The sequence below is a fragment of the Primulina tabacum genome, chromosome 9, assembly GCF_025594145.1.
Source record: "Primulina tabacum isolate GXHZ01 chromosome 9, ASM2559414v2, whole genome shotgun sequence".
Classification (NCBI taxonomy): Eukaryota; Viridiplantae; Streptophyta; class Magnoliopsida; order Lamiales; family Gesneriaceae; genus Primulina; species Primulina tabacum.
In genome coordinates this window covers 38,254,877-38,277,867 of record NC_134558.1, presented here as the reverse complement: position 1 = coordinate 38,277,867, position 22,991 = coordinate 38,254,877, and the positions used below count along the sequence as shown (strand labels likewise).

At 33.0% G+C, this 22,991-nt stretch overlaps 3 protein-coding genes and 1 long non-coding RNA gene across 4 annotated transcripts; 3 read left to right on the top strand and 1 right to left on the bottom strand.

Annotated features, from left to right (window-relative positions):
- Positions 1 to 1,048: 1,048 nt before the first annotated feature.
- LOC142555927 (auxin-repressed 12.5 kDa protein-like) lies at positions 1,049 to 2,015 on the top strand. The gene is made up of 3 exons (XM_075667076.1): positions 1,049 to 1,286; positions 1,386 to 1,620; positions 1,721 to 2,015. Exons 1-3 carry the CDS (start codon positions 1,181 to 1,183, stop codon positions 1,758 to 1,760), a joined length of 381 nt encoding a protein of 126 aa, XP_075523191.1. The 5' UTR covers positions 1,049 to 1,180; the 3' UTR covers positions 1,761 to 2,015.
- A 1,708-nt stretch (positions 2,016 to 3,723) lies between these two features.
- LOC142555926 (glyoxysomal processing protease, glyoxysomal) lies at positions 3,724 to 9,704 on the top strand. Its single transcript, XM_075667074.1, has 15 exons — positions 3,724 to 4,105; positions 4,407 to 4,453; positions 4,523 to 4,670; positions 4,792 to 4,839; positions 4,947 to 5,027; positions 5,222 to 5,365; positions 5,833 to 5,958; positions 6,104 to 6,204; positions 6,505 to 6,590; positions 6,670 to 6,764; positions 7,079 to 7,172; positions 7,257 to 7,775; positions 8,283 to 8,478; positions 8,759 to 8,850; positions 9,035 to 9,704. The coding sequence occupies exons 1-15, from the start codon at positions 4,040 to 4,042 to the stop codon at positions 9,292 to 9,294; spliced, it is 2,103 nt and encodes a 700-aa protein (XP_075523189.1). The 5' UTR covers positions 3,724 to 4,039; the 3' UTR covers positions 9,295 to 9,704.
- A 660-nt stretch (positions 9,705 to 10,364) lies between these two features.
- LOC142555924 (squamosa promoter-binding protein 1-like) lies at positions 10,365 to 12,325 on the bottom strand. The gene is made up of 2 exons (XM_075667073.1): positions 11,854 to 12,325; positions 10,365 to 10,888 (listed from the first exon to the last, which is right to left on the bottom strand). The coding sequence occupies exons 1-2, from the start codon at positions 12,153 to 12,155 to the stop codon at positions 10,786 to 10,788; spliced, it is 405 nt and encodes a 134-aa protein (XP_075523188.1). The 5' UTR covers positions 12,156 to 12,325; the 3' UTR covers positions 10,365 to 10,785.
- On the top strand, positions 10,896 to 13,562 carry LOC142555925 (uncharacterized). Its single transcript, XR_012822470.1, has 3 exons — positions 10,896 to 11,570; positions 12,886 to 12,997; positions 13,140 to 13,562. It is a non-coding gene; the product is annotated as an uncharacterized LOC142555925 (long non-coding RNA).
- Positions 13,563 to 22,991: the final 9,429 nt, after the last annotated feature.

The following is a 22,991-nucleotide window of genomic DNA, read 5'->3' as shown; positions in this document are numbered from 1 at the left end:
GGCGGCGACGGCAACAGTGGTGGCGACGGACGGCGGCCGGAAACGGCAGGCGGGAGGCGGCGGCCAAAAATGGCCGGCCGGAAATTTCGACCGACACCGGAAATAGTCGGCGCGGGCGGCGGCAGTCGGCCGGGGCTCGGCCGGCGGTACGTCGGCAGTCGGCCGGGGGCGATCGTGGCGGCGGCGGTCGGTGGCGGGAAGTGGTGGTGAGTTTGAATATAAGAAAAGGGTAAAATTGGAAAAATATGAGATATTAAGAGTTGGATAAATAATCCTAGGGGGTGAGGAGGTATTATTTTAACCTACCTAATATAACCTAATCATTCATAGGAGGGATTGACTTGGTTAAATAATCACGCGTACCAAACAGCTGACTAAGTAGGATAAAATAATCTATCCCGGCTAATCATCCGAACCAAACGCGGCCATAGAAGATAATAATGATTAACGAAATAGGATAGACAAGAGTTAATTATTGGGGACAAATGGGCCATAAATATGATGTATAGGAGGAATAGCATATTGAGGGGTTAATATTCCTCCTTGTAATGGGCCTACACTAATGATCTGCAACCTTTGCAATTAGCATATTATATAAAAATACTACCCAAAAAATAGAAATTTCGTGAGACGATCTCACGAATCTTTATCTTTTAGATGAGTTAATCCTACCGTTAAGCATAAAAAGTAATATTTTTCATAAAAGATGCAAATAAAAAATCCTTCTTACACAAAACTGTCGGTACAAATTTTTGTCCAAATAAAAAGAATCAATTACCTCATCAATTGGACCACAACGTATATGACTTTGAGTACAAATATCTTATTTAAAAATTTAAATAATCAATCAAATAAATTTTTTATTATAATGAACAGAGAATTGAGCCAATAGATGACAAACGTACAATTGGACAGCAACTCCCCAAGCCATCTGTCCTACTCTCGAGTCCCACACCTGCCTTCAAGTCTTCATCCTTATCTATTCCCATATACTCTCTTTTTCCACTCCTTGTTTTCCATAAACCACACCATTTGTCAAGATTTACCGGTCTGTCCTGGCCCTTACCGTTTGGAAATAGTGAAACGTTACACTTGGATCAGATATTTTGGCCACAAAACCCTCTCTATTTATTCTTCTGCTTGGATATCTCACTTGGGAAGAAGAATCCAAGCCAAGAAAATGGTGCTGCTTGATCATCTTTGGGACGATGTTGTCGCCGGGCCTCAGCCCGAGCGTGGCCTCAAACACCTCAAGAAAGACTTCGCAAATCCCTTGAACGTCAAAGGTATGTTAATCACATCAGCTGCCAACTTCTTCCTTTCTCTTAAGCAAAAACGTGCACCAACCCGTGTTTGTATGCGTGTGTCTCGATGTTGATGATCAGATATCGGTGGAGAGGGAAGTAGTAGTAGCAAGTACGCGAGGTCTCTGTCGATGCCGGCGAGCCCCGGAACCCCGCCCACGACTCCGGGGGCGCAGAATGCTCTCTCACCAACAGCGGCGCGGAGGGACAATGTTTGGCGGAGCGTGTTCCACCCCGGAAGCAACCTCGCCACTAAGAATGTCGGCGCTAATTACTTTGACAGGCCGCAGCCAAATTCTCCCACTGTCTATGACTGGTAAGTATTGGAATTCGATTTTCTCCATCTGATCATTTTGTAGCGTACAATTTCATTGACAAGCATCTCTATTCTACTTTAATCAATTATTTGATTACAGGCTTTACAGTGAAGATACGAGGAGCAAACATCATCGTTAGATTCGCGTACTGCATGTACATAGACTAGCCGTGTTTCTTGATTTCCTGCGAGGAACTCGAGTTTGGTTTGCCGTAATTTATCTTAATTATTGTAAATTAACTAGCTTTTCTTCCTTATTTGACTCCAACTTTCCAGCTTGATCTAGTAAACTCTCTGGACAGTGTAGATTGGCTGCTATCTTTTGTGCGAGCATAAATAAATAATAAAATAATAGGAGCGGGGATGTCGATTTTCATGCTCCATGAAATTATATATTTTGTCTTGTTGATGATCCATGTCAAGTTGAACTGACGTTTGGGAATGGGATTTGATGCAGTAAAAAAATTGTGATTATCTGAATGATTCTGTTAGTAAACGGATCTAAGTAGTTGACGTAGAGAAATTTTCGTGGGTTATATATCATATGCGTCACAAACAAACATTAGAGACGACGGGCGTTAAATAATTCAAATAATTATTTCTTGAATAATGAGAATCATCTCTTATTTATATATTTTTTTTGGAGTGTACAGTGGGTTTAGGTTTTTATAGTTAATTGTGGGTTTGAGTTTTTATAATTAACTTGGGCTTCAGTAATAAATCGAATAATTAAATTGAATCATTATCTATAAGGATTATATGTAAAATTTTAAGAAAATAATTTATTCTCCGCATGTATAGCTAGCTAAATCCTTTTATTTCGATTGATAAATACTAAGATCGTTTTAATTAATAACGACGACGACGAAGTTAGATTTTTCTGGGCTGTTTTATTAACAGATGCACGAGATATCTTTTATATTTATTTTTAGCATTATTTTTCGGGTAAATTGTTTTTAAATCTCATATCTTTAACTTTTGAGTGAGAAAATATGTTTTTGAAACATCCCATATCAAGTTCACGTATTTTCTGTATTAAAATATTATAAAATATAATATTAACATATTTGATTACATACAAAAGAAAAAAAATATAAAATCAAAAGAATTTTATTAACATCATGTTTTATTGTATTTGTTTGGTATTAATTTAAAATTTTAAGTACAAAATTAACGTATAGATATAACTCCATCTCATTCGATTTTATACGTTATATATCAATGTTTATATGAATGAAACCGATGAGTAAACCGGACTACCGGAGTCAGACGAGTTAGAATAGTTTGATGAATTTCGAATCTATATTCTATAATATATTATTAAATTTGAACATCTCATATTAACTAATTTTGATATGTTAATATAACACTGAAGTTTTTTCGCGGTTTTATATTTGATGATATTTGTTAGTTGCATTTGTTGGTGGAGATTTATTAAACATCTTTGAATCTTTTTTTCGATTTTTTCTCCGACTTATCTCTAATTTATACATAAGTTTAAATTTCATAATATTTGATAGCTGAATTTGTTGGTGGAGATTTATTAATAATTTTTATACATCTCTTATCTTTTTTCGATTTTATCTCTAACTTATCTTTAATTTATATAAAAGTAGAGATTTATTAAACATCTCTCTATCTTTTTCCGATTTTTTCTCCGACTTATCTTTAATTTATATAAAAATTCTAACATCATAATATTTGGTAGCTGAAGTTGTTGGTGGAAATTTATTAATAATTTTTGTAAATCTCTTATTTGTTTCGATTTTATCTCGAATTTATCTTTAATTTATATAAAATCCAAACTATATCAATAAATTTTATCTAATCTAATTCATAAGCATGATATTATAATAAAATAATATATACTTTTACACAAAAGTTGTCGAACACATTTTTTTTAATAAGATGCTAAAGTGTGTGTCACGGGAAACTCAAGAAGTTAATAAATTTATTAATTTATTAATCTACCTTCTAACAATAGTTTTCAGCCAAAATTAATAAATTTTAAATTCAAATTATCTTGATTCATCCGCAAGCTCAATCATATCAAGTTGCGACTGAAATTACAGGGGTTGAAATGCAATTAACATAAGCCTGCAACCAACCTTTTAATGCTGAGATTATTATCGAAAAATACTTCCAATATCCCAAGTTCTCAACTCCAACCCCATGGAGTATATGTCACGGCATGTGGACTACATCAGAAGGCGAGAACAGAAGTGTGGAACAAGTGTTTAAGAATGATAGTGGCGGCGGATCGGGAGGCGGCTGCATATTCTCTTCGGAAACCGATCTCCTATCCGTTGTGTCGTCACGCTTCCATGCTCAGCCAAACCATTTAATTTTCTAGCAAACCTAGATTGAATACAGGGGAATATCCAATCACAGTGTGCGACTTCGTTGAAAGATTGTCTTCATGGGTCTTCCTGAGGTTGCTGATTTTGCCCGAAACTTCGCGGTTATGGTTCGCGTTGAAGGTCCTGTAAGTCATCCCTTGTATTGTTTTTGTTTTGTTTTGCCCTTTCGAGAGCTCAAATGAAGCTTTTTTATTGATAATTTCTTGAGTTGTATTCCAGATTTCAAGATTCTTGTGCTTTTATACTTCGTGTCATTAACTGTTTATGCTATCTCGCCCCTGTTTGATGATTCTACAGTATTTTGCTTTTAACTTTGATTTTTGGATTATTAAGTTCGTATTTCATGATCATTGGAGTTTTTTTTTTTTCAACAGTTAATGTTTTTATCGTGTTGTTGATGGATGTTTTGTTCTCCATGGTTATTAGGACCCAAAGGGTTTGAAAATGAGAAATCAGGCATTTCACCATTACAAGTAAGTTGTAAATGGATTTGTGATTTGATGTATTTATTGAACTGAAACCATGTTATTGTGCTGTTGTAGTTCAGGCAGGACAACACTCTCAGCGTCTGGAATGCTTTTTATGGGTTCCGATGGAGACGGAAGATCTTCTAGGACAGTATTTGTTTTGACAGCTGCATCTGTGATTGAACCATTTTTATTGAAACAATATCGGGACAACACATTACAGGTAGGATCTTTTGACATATTCTCACGCACCCAAGATATTGCATGTATTATATTTCTTTGGGGTGTTTCATGGGCATTTTAAGCTTCTTCCCCTGTTAACACTTGTGCTTTAATTCTCGTAGGGCAAGGCTCATCTGATACCAGGTGCTAAAATTGATGTATTGGTGGAGGTATGATCGACTCTCAGAAAGTTCTTAGTTTTATAACATCTATAATGATGGTGAATGAGAGTGGACGTTTGAGAGATCTCAAGATTTTGTACTTTTTTTATGACTAGGGGAAATCTGATGCAGAAGATATCGATGACCGGCCAGACATGGAGTCTTTACCATGGTTGCCTGCTGAACTCCTTGGAATAGTAAGTATTATATTCATCGCTAGTGGAATTAGGAACTAAGTGAGCCTCCGTAGTCTGAATCGTGAAGCTGTCCATTTTTATCATTCCTTTTTACACTGGTAGCAAATACCATAGCATTAAATCTTATAGGCACATAGCATGAGTCTTTCTTGCATATTATACCTTTATGCTTATCATGATAACTTTCTGTGAAGGTTGACATTCCTCAATCATCTACTGCCGTTCAGTCGCTAATTGAAGCTTCTTGTGGTTTAATGGAAAATGGTTGGGAAGTTGGTTGGTCTCTAGCATCTCATAGCCGTGGTCCTCAACATATTATTGGCAATTCTCGTGCGCAGGTGTATAATCGCATTTCATCATCTGCCTACCAGTCTTATTATAATATTGTTTTTAAGTTTTCCTATTTGTATAGTAGGATAAAAATGAAATATATATGCTGTCAATGTATATCCATAACCTTGAAGGGGCAAAGATGTCACATTGGCATGTGAGGATTGGGTAAATAGTACAATTTTTTTTAGTGTAATGTTATGTTCTCTGTCACTATGTGAAATTTCTGTAATTTTTTTGGGTTAAAATAGAAATTTATAGGTTTTTTGAGTGCATAGTTTGTTAAAATTTAACTATGCTCTGTTCTGACATGCTTTGAATTTATATTTCAATTTCTTTTGGGATGTGATTTTGCACGATTTGAATGACTTTGCTCCCACAATCTGGATAATATCTGGACACGTCTAAAATGAATGGCACAATTTGACTATTAATGGTGTATCATGTAACAGGAACTGTCAAATGATCATTTCAGGTTGAGCATTCATCCTCCCACAGCCAGTGGCTTATGCTGGGGACCGATTCAAATAATCCAAGTCTTATGGGACAATCAGCTACGAGAATTGCCTTGCTAGCAATTACCTTAAAACAGTCCATGATGGTATTAATTTTGTACCCTATGTTGATGGAATCACATATCTTTAACAAGTTATAGGCTTTCCATATATTGTGATTAAATTTACTTTTTTTTGCTACAATCTATTCTGAAGCACTGAAAATGATGGCGAGTCTTCTTTTTTCCTCAGAATTTGCCAAAGCTGCAAACGTGTGTCCCAAAGAGAGGAGATCTTCTTCTAGTGATGGGTTCTCCTTTTGGCATATTGTCTCCTGTTCACTTCTTTGACAAGTAATCGCTGCTTATTTACTTGGTTTTCTCCTCTATTCTTGTTTATTTTTCCTGTAATTGCATCTTAAAAGGCAATGTGTAAATGCATACATATCTGTTGACCTAATATGAAGGTTTCTGCGTTCTTTGTCACTGCATTGATTGTAGAATTTAAATTTAGGCAATCCTAAGTACTTATGGTTGCTCTCTTATGAACTAAAAGACTGTCATACTGGTAGCCTATGGCCGTATGATATTATCTTGATATATTGCCATTTGTGTTTGAAATGCTCTTTCTAATCTTGTTGCATTGGGATTCAGTATTTCGATTGGATCAGTTTCCAATACCTATCCGTCGAGCTCCTTCAGTAGATCTTTGTTGATGGCTGATATTAGGTGCCTTCCTGGTGAGTTTCTAGTCTGAAGGTCTTATTGTTTCTATTTGTCCTGTTGTTTATGAAAGCTTTGTTACTTTATGTATCTCAGGAATGGAAGGTAGCCCAGTTTTTAATGAACAAGCTCAATTTGTTGGTCTTTTGACTAGACCACTGCGACAAAAAATCGGTGGTACTGAGATTCAGGTATGCCAGAGAAACACGACTTTCAAATGTTGGTTTGGTTATTTGATATGAATAAAGTCTGAGAAAAACTGAATCTATTCCTTGTTCGATATATAATGATGAATCATGTATGACAATGTCACTTTATGCGGGTCTTCTGTAAAATCATTGACCTTTTGAGATTTTAAATGTGAACTCTATTTATGCATCTGTTTTTTAAAATTATTATGGGTATTTTTTTAAAGTACATAGAGATTAACAGGTTTCCTAGGCAATCTTATTTGTCTTTGATTGTTTCATGTCTGCTTTACAAAAACTGTAGCTTTCATTGACAGCTGGTTATTCCATGGGAAGCAATTGCATCTTCTTGCAGTGGCTTGCTGCAGGATGGGCCTCTTTTTCCTCGTGATGGAATCAACTTGAACAGTGGTAAGTTGGATAATGCAGTCAAGAAGGCAATCAAATGTTTCTCAGTTGAGTTCTTAACTAATTAGCATTATCATATCCATTCAGGTTCCCAGATTCCATCGCCTGTTGAGAAGGTGATGGCTTCGATTTGTCTGATTACCACTGATGATGGATCGTGGGCTTCTGGTATTTTGCTCAATAAGAAAGGTCTGGTTCTTACAAATGCTCATCTTCTGGAGCCATGGAGGTTTGGCAAGACTTCTGTAAACAGTGAAAGAAATGTGACTAAGTCACGGACACTTGAAACATTTTATAAGTCAAATCAGAATCTGCAGCCAACAAATTATCTTACCAATGAAAATATGTTATCAAGACACAGCTCGACCATCATAAGCCAGAGGGGTATACGCGTGCGATTAGATTTTAAGAACCCTTGGCTGTGGACTGATGCTAGCATAGTTTATATATCAAAAGGGCCTTTAGATATTGCATTGCTGCAGATTGAGTTTGCTTCTGATCAACTTTATCCTGATCAACTTTGTCCTATAGCGATGGACTTCAGTTGTCCTTCCCCTGGATCAAAGGCATATGTAATTGGGCACGGGCTTTTTGGACCACGATGTGGTAAGTTCCGTGTAGTCTTAATGACAGTTCCATTGCTTCATTTTTTCTGCCATCTGAATGTTAATTATGATGGGATCGTTACCGTGTTTATACAAGTATAGATATGTTGTTCAAGAAAAGTTTATGGTGTCGTTTGAAAACCTTTTGCTGATTACCATTATAAATTAGGTTTGTTTACTCTTCTGAAGTAAGAACTATAATGAATGCATGTCTAGTCGGTGTTGTCAGCATTCTCAGTTGACCATTTCTCTTGTGCAATAAAGAGTTACTTTTTTTCAATTGTGTGCTTGCTAATCTTGTGAGCCACCACTTCAAGATTTCATTTCGACACAAGGGGCAGAATTCTCTATTTGAAGCAATTACCATTTTGATGTACCTCTTGGACGTGTTCTTTGTAATACCACTGCTTGATAATTATGTCAAGCTATGTTGATGTCATTCTATTTTAACATTTTAGTTTCGATTGCAGTTTATTTACTAAGGTTCCACGTTTTATGAGTTCTACAGACTTCCTGCCATCTGTCTGCTTTGGTGTGATAGCCAAAGTGATTGAAGCAAAGGGGGCTTGGAAGCATGGCTGCTACGAACCTAATTTACAAAAGCATTTTCCAGCTATGCTTGAAACAACAGCTACGGTGCATCCTGGCAGTAGTGGTGGTGCTGTTGTCAATTCAGATGGTTGCATGATTGGTCTTGTCACTAGGTAATGAAAATTTTCTGTGATATTGTATAAACAATACGAGCAACACCTGGTATGCCTTTCTTGGCAAATATAAAAATCAGTTCTAGATTGCAGTCATTGTGGGACTTTATATTCCCTGATCCAAATCTTTCTCCTCTCCCTTATCTTCCATCTATGTAAATATGCACAAACGCTTGTATATTTGTACACTCTGGTTTTGACACCCGTGCATGTTGTAGAGTGTTTCCTTCTTGTAGAATGATTGATCTTGATATCTAACTTTTAGTTCATGTTGCAATAGCAACGCTAAGCATGGTGGAGGGACTGTCATACCACATTTGAACTTCAGCATCCCGTGCGCTGCTCTGGAGCCGGTTTTTGAGTTCTCCAAAGGTTACTCTCTTTCTTGAGTACCCAATCTAGGTCATGCATCAACCAAATAAATTCCAGGAAATGAATAAGGGTGTCGCTTGAACGATGCTCCTGTGAAAGATTTCAATGTCTTACTCTTATTATTGACTTCCTAAGTGACTGAATTTTCTGGTTAAATGTAATAATAAATGATCCCATTATTCAGATTTGCAGGACTTTCCGATTTTGGAAGAACTTGACAAGCCAAACGAACACCTTTCTTCTGTATGGGCATTGATGCCACCACTGTATCCAAAGCCGACACCCTTATTACCCAAGTCATCTCAAATCCCCACAGAAGATAATGGCAAAGTAACGAAGGGTTCTCGATTTTCCAAATTTGTGGCAGAAAGAGACAAGTTGAAAAATATGGCGCAGCACACAACCAGCAGCTATTCCAGTGAACTCATGCGCAGTAAGTTGTGATGGTCTGGGTAAACGCTGTTTGAGCAGATGACTGGTAATATACAATATGCTGATAGCACATTATACTTCCGAGACTGAAGAATCAACATTTCGTATTCTGCCGAGGGCAATCTTGTCCTGTAATGCATTCATACAGTATATCATACATTTCCTGTTAAGCAGCACATATTGCTCCGTATGACTTTATGTTCTGCTGCGTGTCTTTTTTGGAATAAATTATGAACTTGTCCCTATCCATTTGTGTTAATTTAGGTAGCGTCGGAGATTAGATTTTCAAATCTTTTTAATAGATTGGACGAATTTATATCGGATATATTTCAAATCTTTTTGTTGGCTGTAATTGCGATATATTTGAAATACACTTGGATTGGACGTCGTTTCAAATCCTAAATCAAATCTTTTCATCTGTTTTTTGATAGTTTGTGACATGTACTCATCGCATACGATGGGACAAATTAATAACCAATTAGCTGACCTAAACTCGTCGAAATAGAGAAATCAATACCCTTTATTGTTTCCGAAATCCATTTCACTTGCCCAATCTTGCTCCAAATAGGTTGGACTGGATCAGGTTTTTGGTGCTTACACCCGTTGCCCTCCCAAGGCCTGAGAAAGGTTTGGTCTTGCTTTGGAAACGAATTTCAAAACCTTGTTTTTGTGTGTGGGAGATACGAGCGACATATTTTCACATAATCTTCTACATTTTTTAAAAAAATTACAAATCACCATTTCTAATATGTAATTATTATTTATTTCAACCTTTTATGACTCTTGAAAAAACTAATATATATTTTTTAAATATTTTATAGAGGAGCATAATTTATATTCTATTTTTGTTAATCGAATTATAATAAAATTCAACAATAAAATCCCTAATATATTATTTTCCCAATCTCCCTCAAATATTTATTCTCCCTAAAAATATATATACTTACTAAAAAATTTAATGCCCATTCAGTGATGGAGTGTTTGGTTTCTATGACTTAGTTTGGATTCCAGAGTCCTGGCGTGTGCTTGTGCAAGAGATGTAAGAATGAAAGCCATACTTGAGTTTATTCTCATGTCGGTATTTTCTTTTCAGCATAACTTCGAAGTACAACTAAATAGAACTGTTCATAATGGTGAGTACTCGACTTGGTGTGGAGTGATCTTGATCGGGCTATTGATCATAGTTGCTTGATATGGTTACCGACGAGCAAGATATGCGCGCAAAGATAAGTTTTACGGGCATTTTGGTGGTAATGGTTATGGCCTAACTACAACTTCTAGAATAAATAAAAAAAGAACAACGTAAACATAGGCCATCAAATCCATTTCTTTTATGTACTTAATCGTTCAATTTAGAATTATAAATCCAGCAATTGACAGAAGATAGAGAGCATTCAAGTGATCAAAACTTGAATTTTGCATTCTTGAAAAGTTTAGAGATAGTTAAACTTTGATGATATTCATTGGTTTCGATAGAATCTAGTGACCTTTTAGTGTCTGTTGTCAGTGGGAATCTGATGAGCTCTTGCGGCGGCGCTCATTATGTCCTGCTAAACGCCTGCGGCAACTTCTTTTAGCTTCATCAAACTCCGACAACTCATGGAACCTGCAGAAGGTGGCAGCCACAAAATGAAGGTTAACGATTAAGCCCTGCATCATGGATTCACCCTATCCTGCCTAAATTGGTTTCCATTCAGATAACTTATTCGAAGTATTCAAGTACACATAGTGAAAAGGGTAGTGTAGAAAATGCAGAGTTTATATTTTCAACAATAAAATGGCGTGAGATTAGTGGATCTGTGTCTGTCATTTAATATCGACATCTTTAGAAATAAGCTTTCATACTTTTCCAGTAATGTCAATATTTTCTGATTATATGGTAAGACACTTGCGAGGATGTTATCGCTTGTCTTTTCGATCTCTTAAAAGGTGGCTAAGAAGGAGATGGAGTCACTGTTTCATTGCAGTCTTGATATCAATTCAAATTGACAACTTCTCTGCGGAGACAAAGCTGAAATCGTCAAGATGATTTCATACTCACTATGCCAGTTAAGCTAATTAGTTTACATGACAACTCAATGCACTGTGTACTGAACAGACATGTTAAATGATTGTGGGTTTGTGTTATAATGAGGCATAATATATCGATATCACAGATGATGGACTACGTGTTTATGTGGAATTTAATCGCATGAAGTCTGTTTGCAGAAAATAACCTTCCGGAACTGCTGTTTTTTCATTGGTTTTTCCTCAAAAGTCAGAATCTTTATCTTTTACATCATTGTGAGGTGATGTTTCCTTGTGTGATGCTCAGAAAAATGAATTGCTCTCTTAATATTGTCTACCTTTAATCAATGAAATGCAATGGCCTTAGCAAATCTATGCTTCTCTGTTAATGTGTTCATTATTTTCAATTCGCTACTTGTGATAATTTAAATGTGCTAATTTCCTATATGCTGAAAACTTATACTTGTTCAGGTCAATCTTATACCAGGAATAATGAAACCAAGTTAGTCTTGTATTTCGAAATGCACACGTATAAACAATAATTTTAAATATTAGGAATTGAACCTGCTGCACTGCTGGCAGAATCGTTGATGGAGCCCAAAAATAAGAACTACTGGAGCCTTGGCATGAAATTCACAAACTTTATGCCGGCGATGGTAGGGCTTGGCATTAGTCATGTCAACAGTGCAGTCTTCCACCTGACAAGTCTTCTGTGCTGATCCTTCCGAGCTCGATGCCTTTCTTCCTGATGAACTCGAAACTCGTTTTTTCTTGTTATCCTCGCCGGCTTCTCTTTCTTCTTCACCATCCTCGTCATATCCTGGTACTTTGATCATCCTCTTTCCTTCATCTCTGTTTGTTTCCATTTTTTTGGCGATGGAGAAGTTGGGAGAAAGGTGTGTTTGCTCAAGTGGAACCAGATGATTTTAGGTGAAGAAAATATGATATTGAAACGTGAAATGATGTTGAAAATGAAAGCAAGAATATGATAGGACCACTGTACCATTCTTCACCCCCACCCCCACCCCCTTCAATGTCTAGTCTAATAATGTGTTGTAGGATTGCGAGGTTAATATGTGCAATAATTTTATTATTTGATGTGGTTCACAAAACAATTGAAACCAATCTTAGCTTTTCAATCAAACTTAAAACTCTGCCGTGAATATACCACATTATCTTTTGAGATTGCATGGTGACTGCTAAAAACTTCATAGAGCATTGGCCGCACATGCGTTTATCATGACTTGCTGTTCTTCGTACATCTATGAAGAATATTAAGTAAATTAAGGTCATCGATATGTCATTGTCTTGTGTTTGCATTTGCTAATATTGATGTGAAAACCTGTTCTCAACCACGTAGAAAAGGTAAATCACTATACAAGAGATAGAAAAACTAGAGACTTGACCAACAAAAAGCAGGATTGTATCCTACTGATTCTTAAGATTGGTACTAAGAGTGGCTATATGATGCTAGTTTGGTGGTTTTTCTGTTGCTACAAATTGTCTGTTAGATTAGTCTTTCTTAACATCAGCAAATACTTGTGTCTACTCTGCTCTAATGGAGAGATTTCGATCCGAGTTTTTGATACCATGCAGATTGGATCTCTCTCCAGGATCGCTTGCTGTCATCAATACCCTTCCTCAACAATGGAACTTGCGAGTTATCACACACCACCTTTAGATTCCAAAAAGCACTTGGATTCAAGAGGTATGATCGATAGTTGGCCTCTAGGGACTAGGGCCAAGTTATCAGTTCGAGTCACACTAGATGCGTTGCGCACATTGGGATGACCATGATTTCACCAGCCAACTTTTCACTAATGCAGTAACTATTTCATTGTGATTTCTAGGTGGGAAGTTTGGCTCAACTTTTTTTGGGGGACTGCATGGCTGGAAAGCAAGAAAGTACAAGTAATAAAAGAATCACGCACCAATCTTGGATTGCCACCTGGTATACCTCCATTTTCCCTAGTACAGTAACTTCTTTATGCTGGATTTAGTGCAGCCAATGGACGTGAGGCAAAGTGGGCACCTTTGCTTTTGCTGTGTAACTGTTTTATGTTCATCCATAATACATAGGTTGTACACATATCCAAATCCTTAGCTCAGTACATTGCTAACTATATTCCTTCGCTTCTTGTTTGGTCCACTCCTTGCACTAGGACAGCTGTTTCGTTGATTTATGACCCTGATCTATGTGCTTTTAATTATTCTGGAGCCGCACTGTACGAATATATCGGCCAAAGCACAGGCACTCACGGTGTCCAAGCGTATCACACATAATTTGTCCAGTACGGTATATCTAGCTAGCGTGATTGATATGTTTATGTGTTAGCCGAAGGTTTAATATATATATATAATTTATATATATATATATATACTAAAATAATGTACTTGCGTTGCACGTGGGAAAGTAACATATTTTTTTTAGTTTAAAAAAAATATTTAGACTACTGAAATTTTTCTCATATCTTTTTTATCATATTGTTTTCTTTTGTTATTTTTCGTATTCTTTCAATAATGCATATATTTTATTACAATATTCAATTATTACAATCTTTTTTGACAATCAATGATATGCAATTTTTTATTTACAATGTTGTTTGATTATTATCCTCTTTCATGTAAATTGACAACAATTTTTACTGAATGCTTTTACTTTCCTAGTCACCTTTAATTTATTAGACATTTATAATTGATAACATATAAACTATACATTATTATTAGGGGTGAGCAAAATTTCAGTTAGACTGAATTAACTGACCGAACCGAGTCAATTCGAAAATTTGGTTCAGTTATTTCGGAAATTCAATTTTAAAATTAAAAGAATTCGGTTATATCGGTTAATTCGACTCGGTTACGGTTTTCAAAATTTTGAAATCGGCTAACCGAATTAACCGATATAATAAATACTATTATTTAATAAATTTTTATTATTTATCAATTTTAATATTTTTTTATTTTTAATCTGAAAATCAGACCTAATTCTAAAGAAAAATTTGTGATGTATGTGATTTTATGTTTTTATGCATTTGTGTTGACTGTAGTGTTCAAAAAAATTACATATATAATTAAAGTTAAATTACATTTTTAAAAAAAACTAATTGGTTAATTCGGACACCAACCGAATTAATCGATTTTAATTCGGTTTGATTTCATCGGTTATGAAAAATAATTTGATTGGTTCGGTTATTGACAAATATTTCGGTTTGGAACTGTTATGACTAATTTAGTTCGGTGACCGACCGAACCGACCGAATGCTCACCTCTAATTAGTATAACAATCTATCATTACATAAAAAGTACTGATTGATTGATTCAAAAAAATATTGATTAAATGTTGTCATTTATTTGTAATTTATAATAATAATATTTTTGACAATAAATCATCTTTTTACTGACTCTTATGACACTGATTTTAATATTTCATATTAACTCATAAGTATAATTAACACAATCAAATTACTAATGTCATATTGGTATTATTTCTAGAAAAATAATATATTTAATTTTTTTAATTGTTTAAATATCTTAACGAGATCATTTGTGTACCCTTATCTTGAGAAAAATTCATTGCATTTATAAAGTTTCAACGGTAAATATAACTTTATAGTATACATTTAATTTGGAAACTGAATTCATTGTATGACACACTTCTTCCATTTCTATTTTTTTGTGTAACCCAAAAGAGTTTGTAGGACCGAGCGCTTGCCGCTTTACCAAAAGCTATATCTAGTAGTAGTAATAGTGCAACTCAAATCTTTTAAACCGCACAGCAACTCAAGCACCACGGTTCGATCGCTCCATCAAGTAGGGACAATTATTGCACCCAACAATCTCCATCCCAATAATTGCACTTCTTGCAATCAATGAGAATCGAACCCGTGACATTGGCTCTGATACCAATTGTAAGACCGAACGCTTGCCGCTTTACCAAAAGCTATAGCTAGTGGTAATGGTGCAACTCAAATCTTTTAAATCACACAACAACTCAAGCACCATGGTTCCATCGTTCCACCAAGTAGGGACAATTATTGCACCCAACAGAGTTAATATTTTTTCTCTTTTATCTTCTCCAACTCACTGTAAAAAGTTATTAAAAAATATTTATATCTAGAAAAATATTTTTTTTCGTGTCTATATATTTTGTTATATGTAAACATATATTATACTTCATTGTCTTAATTGCCATATATCTTTACTATATAATTTGTGTACATTGAAGATGAATAAGTTCATTTTGTAGTTTTTTATTACCTAGACTTAGGTTGATATATTAATATCTAATATACATAGATATAAGAATTTTCAAATTCAATTTATTCACAATGATTTTTCATAATAAATGTCAACTCAAAACAATAAAAATTAGGATTCATAATTATTTTAAATATGATATAAAAATAATATGTGGAAACTTTTTTTGACATTTTAGTTGCAAAATATAGTGATAAATGCATGTAGGCATGGGCGGAGCCAGTTACGGCCCAGTGCCGGCACTTGCCTACACTGGGACAAAAAAACTATGTATATATTATAATTTTTAGGGAAAAAATTAAGTATATATATATATATTATAAGTTTTAAATAAAAAATTTTAAATTTTGATCTTCTAATATTGTGTAATTCCCCAAACTTAGCTTAAAAAATAACAAAAAAATTTCTTTAATAATTTACAGACCCAACTTTTAAATTTTTTACTTGATAGGACTATTCTGATTGACAATATGTAATATTCTATACAATTTTTTTCTACATAAGCCTCATATTTCATATGATTTGATTAATGATCATTCCAATTATATTACCTAATGCCTCATTTTTTTTTATATTCCGAACAAAATCCAGAATTTTATGAAATTTAATATCGTTTTTTCATTCAATATTATTCGATCATTCAACTGTTGTATTTTTTGCAATCGAGAATGAATTCATGCATATTTTTCGTCTGTAAAATTTATATTTTCTATCAGATTTTGTTTTGATTGTTGGTTTTGTACGCAATGTTTTTTGTCATTTTTCTGACGTTTTCCATCAACTAACAGATGCTTCTGGCTTTGTGTAGCTTGTGTTCTAACCTTAGAACACATTATTTATGATTTTTGTTTAACCGGTCTTTTTTTTTTTTTTTGCTTTATTAATTGTAGTATATTATTGCCTACACTGAATAATGATCCTGACTCCGCCCCTGCATGTAGGTGCACTATTTCATTGTGACAATTATAACTTTATTTAAATATCTTATTTCTCTTTGAAGGATCAAAATTTGTGTATTTCTTATTTTGATTATCGACAAATCCAATATTTCATTTAAATGTTTTTGTTAATAATATTTACATGAGTTTTATTGTATATTTATCCAATTTGAAAGAGATAAATTATAATTCAATATATAATAATATTTGAAAACTGTAGAATGCTTCTAAATTTAAAAATCGAGTAACATGTAAGGGATCGATTCAAAACTAAAAGTTGAGGCAACATGTTTCTTCTAGCTTTACAATCGAATAATATAGGATCGAGTGTTTGTCGCTTTACCCAAAGCTATAACTGATGGTAACTATGCAAGTCAAATCTTTAAATCATACAACAACTCAAGTGCCTACCCATCGTGGACAATTATTGTACCAGACAATCTATCTCCTAATAATTGCACCAATTTCAATCAATGAAAATCAAAGTCGCGATCTTGGCTCTGATACCAATTGTATGCTCAAGCATTTACTGTTTTATCAAAGCCTATAGATTATGGTAACATTGCAAATCAAATATTTTAAATAGTACAACAGCTCAAGAACAACATTTCAATTACTCTACCTAACATGATCAATTATTGTACCCAACAAATAAGTTTATGCAAATAACATTTTACTATATCATATGAATTTATAAGACATTTGAGTAGAATATATACTTGATATTCTACATAAGTAGTAGATAAAAAAAATCATTTTTCATCTATTTGAAAATTTATATTTTAAAATAAAAGAAAAATCAGAAAAAAAAATTTATATTTATATAGCATGTTTGACAAAATCTCGAAACCCAAATTGAAAGTTGAATTAATACATTCATATTCATCATTAAATTCTATTATTTAATTTTAATAGATTAATTAACATGTTTATCCACTAAAAATATTGAAAGAATTGTTTATACAATTTAATAAAAAGTCAGAGCACATCATTTTCTGATTCAAAATAACGATCACATTATTATTACGTTACAATGATAAATAAATTATTATTTTTAGTTTATCATCATAGTCTTTACCTCAATATACACATTTTCGAATGTAGAATGTTAAATTTAAAATTGACATTAGATAATTATAGTATTAATTCTAACATTTTTTTATTCTTCTCAATACATTACTTTTTCTATCTTCAAATATATTAATCTATTTATTATTGTATATAAAGTATAATAATTATTTGGTTAATTGATCACATTTAAGATTAGATGTTTAGAAAAAATTCTAATATATATTTAAAGACCAATAGATGATGAAATTAAATTTGAAATCAAGAGAAAAATTAAGAAAATGTAGAACACTACATTGCATGAACTTTCGCTTTGCACAGTGACAAAACATAAGGTAAGATCAAGTGAGATACTTATATATATAAGTCTCATTCAACTTAGCCTATTATAATATTTTTATTAACTCACTTTGTCCTTCGTTTTTACTTCACTAACTTTGCAGTGTGACTCATTCAAACATTAAATTTTTATTTTTTTAGTACATAGTGGCCTCCACTCTCACCGAATTCAATATTTAGAAATCGATATTAGTAGTTTATATGTAATAGACAATTATTTATTTTTTATTTTCTCTCTTTTGTTTAATTGTGTAATTTTTTATGTTCTACCTAATTCATTTTTAGAATTTTTATTAAATTTTTATAATCATGATTAGAAGTGTTGCACACATACAATATAAAATCAATATATTTTAAAATGTTAATATTAAAGTGTCGAATAAATGTATTAAATCATTAATTAAGAACTTTTAGCAAAACAATATACATCATAATTCAGATTTAAAGATTATTATAAAAATAAATAATTGCGATGAATATCTTATAAAATAAACGGTGTTAGCCCAAAAAGATTAAATATGATTATTGTAAATGAATTTTTCTTAATTAATTAGAAAATTTTCAGCAAATACGCTGAATTAATTAGAATATTTTCATTATAATATGTCGATAAATGTTTTTTCATATGATTTAGTGATTGAGTCCTTATGAACATTTAAAAAAATGTGACTTTAGTTATAGTAACAATGTCTTATAATTTAAAATATTAACTGAAACAAATTATCAAGATAAAAAATTAATTAAGAAATTCAAGAATATGTGATTACTCAATTAGTTTAACTGACACGCTCTTTAGTTTGTTGATTTAATAGATGTTAAATCCACAATCACTAAGTTTGACACGAATTATTTTATAATAAAATACAATTATAATAAATTACTTGATTGTATATGTAATAAAATTTTGTATATTTCATATATGTTTGATTTATTTCATTTATAAGATTGAAATTTTATATATTATGATATAAGATTTGTGATACATCTTTACATCGATAAATTCACTAAAAATTTATATATTAATTTTCAATACCATATAATTATGGTTTCTCCCAGACTTTTTGTATTCGTTTGTTTGAATTTATTGTTCCCCATTTTATCAAGACTCATAATATGTCAAACATGAAAATGAATATTAATTTAAAGAGATGACAATATTTATATATTGTAATAATATATTTACCCCTCACGATACTGATAAAACTATCTTAAAAATAATCTGTTGACGAACATATTGTCAGGAATCCAAAAATACAACTCAAATGTCAACTTTGACACTCAATTTTGAATGACTGCCAAAATATCTCAACAATCCACAATTTTTGGACAAGATAGTAACATCACAATTTTGAAATCAAAATGATATTTTCTATTTTATATCAAGAATTCATGATTGAAAATCAATAATATTAGATACAGAGATATTTAATATAAACTCGTGCGAGCTCATTTAGCCTCACCTTTAAATTAGCCGACAAAATTTTAACCCAACTCACTTAAACTGTTTGGCAGTGCAGGCCAAACCGACAGACTCAACCCAAATTAACGGCTCAAATCACAACGATCTTTTACGATGTTTTATTTAAATAATTTATAAATATAAATCGCAAAAAAATTTCGGTTGCAAAAAACTTTAATTTTAACACATAAATTCTACAAACGGTCACATGAGGACATAAAAAAAATTAATAAGACACCAAAGAAAATTCACAATTCGATAATGAGTTATTTCTAAATATTAATTATTTAATTTACACATTGAAAAGATAAATAAAAAATCTAAATCATTGAATTAAAAATAACATATTATAACGTGAGTATGCATAAAAAAACCAAATACTAATTTACATAATGAAAAGATATCATTGGATAAAATAATATATTATAATGTGGGTAGACATAAAAAATTAAATACTAATAATCACACATATTTAAAATATGAATAAGGAGAAAGAAAATATACATTTAAAGTAAGCAATTAATGAAAAGCAAACAATTAATAAAGAGATAAATGTAAATTCACATATAAAGTCACATATTTATATATAATAATAGAAAATCGATAATATTAGATATATAGATATTTAATATAAATTCGTGCGAGCTCATTTATGCTCATCTTTAAATGAGTCGACAAAATATCAACCTAACTCACTTAAACTATTTGGCGGTACATGCCAACCCGACACACACAACCCAAATTGATGGCTCAAATCACAACGATATTTTACCGTGTTTTATTTAAATAATTTTTAAATATAAGCCGCAAAAAAATTTTAATTTAAACAAATAAATTCTAGTAAACTGTCATGTGGGGACCCGGACGCTAATCATTTTCTTAATCATCATTGAGACAATTTAATCGATTATAATAAATAGGGTCTAAATTTTTTTTTTAAAATATAGTGTTAAATGCGGAACGTAATAGAATACATTCTAATATACATGTCAGTATTAAAGTACAAGTCTTGTACTATATACAATCATTCAAACTAAGGTTTAACAACTAAATATCAAGTGTCCAAACCCTATCTCTAATCATGGTCCGTAGTCTCCACTCTAATCACGATCTCTCTTCATCTCCTCGACCCCGATCATGTCCCACCTGTTTCCATGCACACATACAAACACGACAACAGCCGGATAACTCCGGTGAGAAATATATCCCAGTATAAATCAACGAAACATGCAATCATATAAACAATGTAAAAGCATGTAACAGATATCAGTAACATGTATCAAAATCTGAAACATAACCAATATAAAATCGTCAATCAGACTCGTGACTCCACGTCTCAGACTAGACTCAATCCTAGTCTAGGGATCCCGGTTTCCAGACGTTGGTATTCCATATCAAATATCAGTAATAGAAGAAACTCCAATTCTATTCAACATCGATATAACCAAACATCCGGTGTCTTGATATATTCGTCACAGACTTTAGCACTTTCGCCAAATCACTATCATGTGACAATATGCAATGTGCCAGTGACGATTCCATCACTATCTGACACCTATGTCACAAGATCACTCGTCTAATACATGCTTTCTATAAATCAATAGAACAAGCATATCAATTCAAATCAATGCACACAATAACAATAAGTATGTGATTTAGGGAAACTCAAGTATATCATACTCGAGTCGTTCTCCCGTTACCACATTGACTTATACCTTTCTTTAGTTGCAGTTCTGACAACGTTCAAGTCTGGAATTCGAAGTCTGTCAATACTCAATCTTGCAATGACAATATAAAGAAGTACAATATCAATATACTGCTCAAATCAGTACCGAATCTGATCAATCTGAATCTAACTCTAAATCAACGGCATAACGGAACAATCTGAATATACGGAGCAATACAAATCAATACATATCAATTCTTGCAACTCACAATCGATAACAACACCAATCTGATATAACATCTCAATCAAATAAACTCTAAAAATAATAACAATTCCATACGGTATCTGTTTTTCAATCCGATTCCGATTATATGATGTCTAGCATGTCGAGAACACCATATATGAATCATATCCGATTCTGTAAGTACCATAATTTCAAATCATATCAAAACTTAAGAAAACTTACGTCCAGTTGTAGCCTGCATCGATAGGAACACAGTACTTAAGTCAGATTGAAAATCAGACGAACGGATCGAAATATAAAGGAATAACGTTGCTTATATATATCAATGCATGATAAGGGGCAAGTGGCTTTATTTTTTGCCCAACACGTCTCGCGCATATGCGCGACCTCAACTCGCGCATATGCGCGAGACCTACTGGTCTCCGCAACTCCTTCCTCGGTAGCTCGCGCATATGCGCGACCTCATTCGGCGCATATGCGCGAGGTCCTTCACCATTCTTCACAACTCTTGGGTACCCTCGCACACATGCGCGGACCGGAACCATGTCGCGCATATGCGCGAGGCTCCTCTGCCTGCCTCGCGCATATGCGCCCGGCAGGGTTGCGCATATGCACGAGGTCTTTTCCTCGCACATAATTCAAACTTCTTTCCGACTTCCCCGGTCTGATCCGTTCTGTCTATAATCACATCAATTAATCAATGAATCATTTCAGATAAACAACACCATAAATCTCGGGCATTACATGTCACATGAGGACATGGAAAAAAAATTAATAAGACACCAAAGAAAATTCACAATTCGATAATGAGTTATTTCTAAACTTTAATTTTATATAATGAAAAGATATCATTGGATAAAAATAAATATTATAATGTAGGTAGACATAAAAAATTAAATACTACTAATAACATTTATTTAAAATATAAATAAGGAGAAAGAAAAGACACATTAAAGTAAACAATTAATATAAAACAAGCCATTAATAAGGAGATGAATGTAAATTCACGTATAAAGTCACATATTTATATATATAATAGATAGATATATGCAGCTTAAGCTTTTGCGATGAATAGGTGGACAGATGTGTAGAACTCTGGCCTTATTTTATATATTTCAGCTTCCACATGAATTTTAAATGATGGTTTTCAATATGGGGTGTATCTGAATTGTTGTCACCGTGTAATTTAAGGATATCATTAACACATTACAAGAAACTAACTAATCTTGCTTATTTTGTCATCATAAATTGCCAATAACGTCCATGACAAACAAAGGGCTTTGGTGTGAAATCTTTAAATAAAACTAAATTTGTTGTTTTTTGAGAAACTGTGCATATAATAATTAAGGGAAAATAACCAATTTAATTATCTAAGTTGTGATGTTGTTTTTTGTTCTCTAACTTATCAAAGTTATGTTGTAATTACCATGTATATTTACTTTTTGTTAGTTTTTAATTATATGTAACCGGTGTGTTCACGTCAAGACAGAAAAATAATCAATTTTTTAATAAAACGTTAGCATTTTCTAGTGCAAATCAATATTTTCTGGTGCCACATAAGCACAACAACGAAATAATACCAACGAAACACAAAGTTACATTGCTATAACAAAATTTTAACAAGTTAGAGGACCAAAAGAAAAGCATAAAAACTTAAAAGAATAAATTGATTATTCTACCTATAATTAAGTTCTTTCATTCAACAGTAATAGCTAACGACCCACCCGTTTC

Bases quoted from the DNA above. Each gene is read 5' to 3' on its own strand.
- LOC142555924 (XM_075667073.1), bottom strand. From the start codon at position 12,155: ATGGAAACAAACAGAGATGAAGGAAAGAGGATGATCAAAGTACCAGGA. The intron at 10,889-11,853 runs GTTCAATTCCTA...CACCTTCTGCAG, and splicing joins TTCTGCCAGCAGTGCAGCAG to GTTCCATGAGTTGTCGGAGT.
- LOC142555926 (XM_075667074.1), top strand. From the start codon at position 4,040: ATGGGTCTTCCTGAGGTTGCTGATTTTGCCCGAAACTTCGCGGTTATG. The intron at 5,028-5,221 runs GTAAGTATTATA...CTTTCTGTGAAG, and splicing joins CTGCTGAACTCCTTGGAATA to GTTGACATTCCTCAATCATC. The intron at 6,205-6,504 runs GTAATCGCTGCT...ATTGGGATTCAG, and splicing joins CCTGTTCACTTCTTTGACAA to TATTTCGATTGGATCAGTTT.
- LOC142555927 (XM_075667076.1), top strand. From the start codon at position 1,181: ATGGTGCTGCTTGATCATCTTTGGGACGATGTTGTCGCCGGGCCTCAG. The intron at 1,287-1,385 runs GTATGTTAATCA...GTTGATGATCAG, and splicing joins AAATCCCTTGAACGTCAAAG to ATATCGGTGGAGAGGGAAGT. The intron at 1,621-1,720 runs GTAAGTATTGGA...ATTTGATTACAG, and splicing joins TCTCCCACTGTCTATGACTG to GCTTTACAGTGAAGATACGA.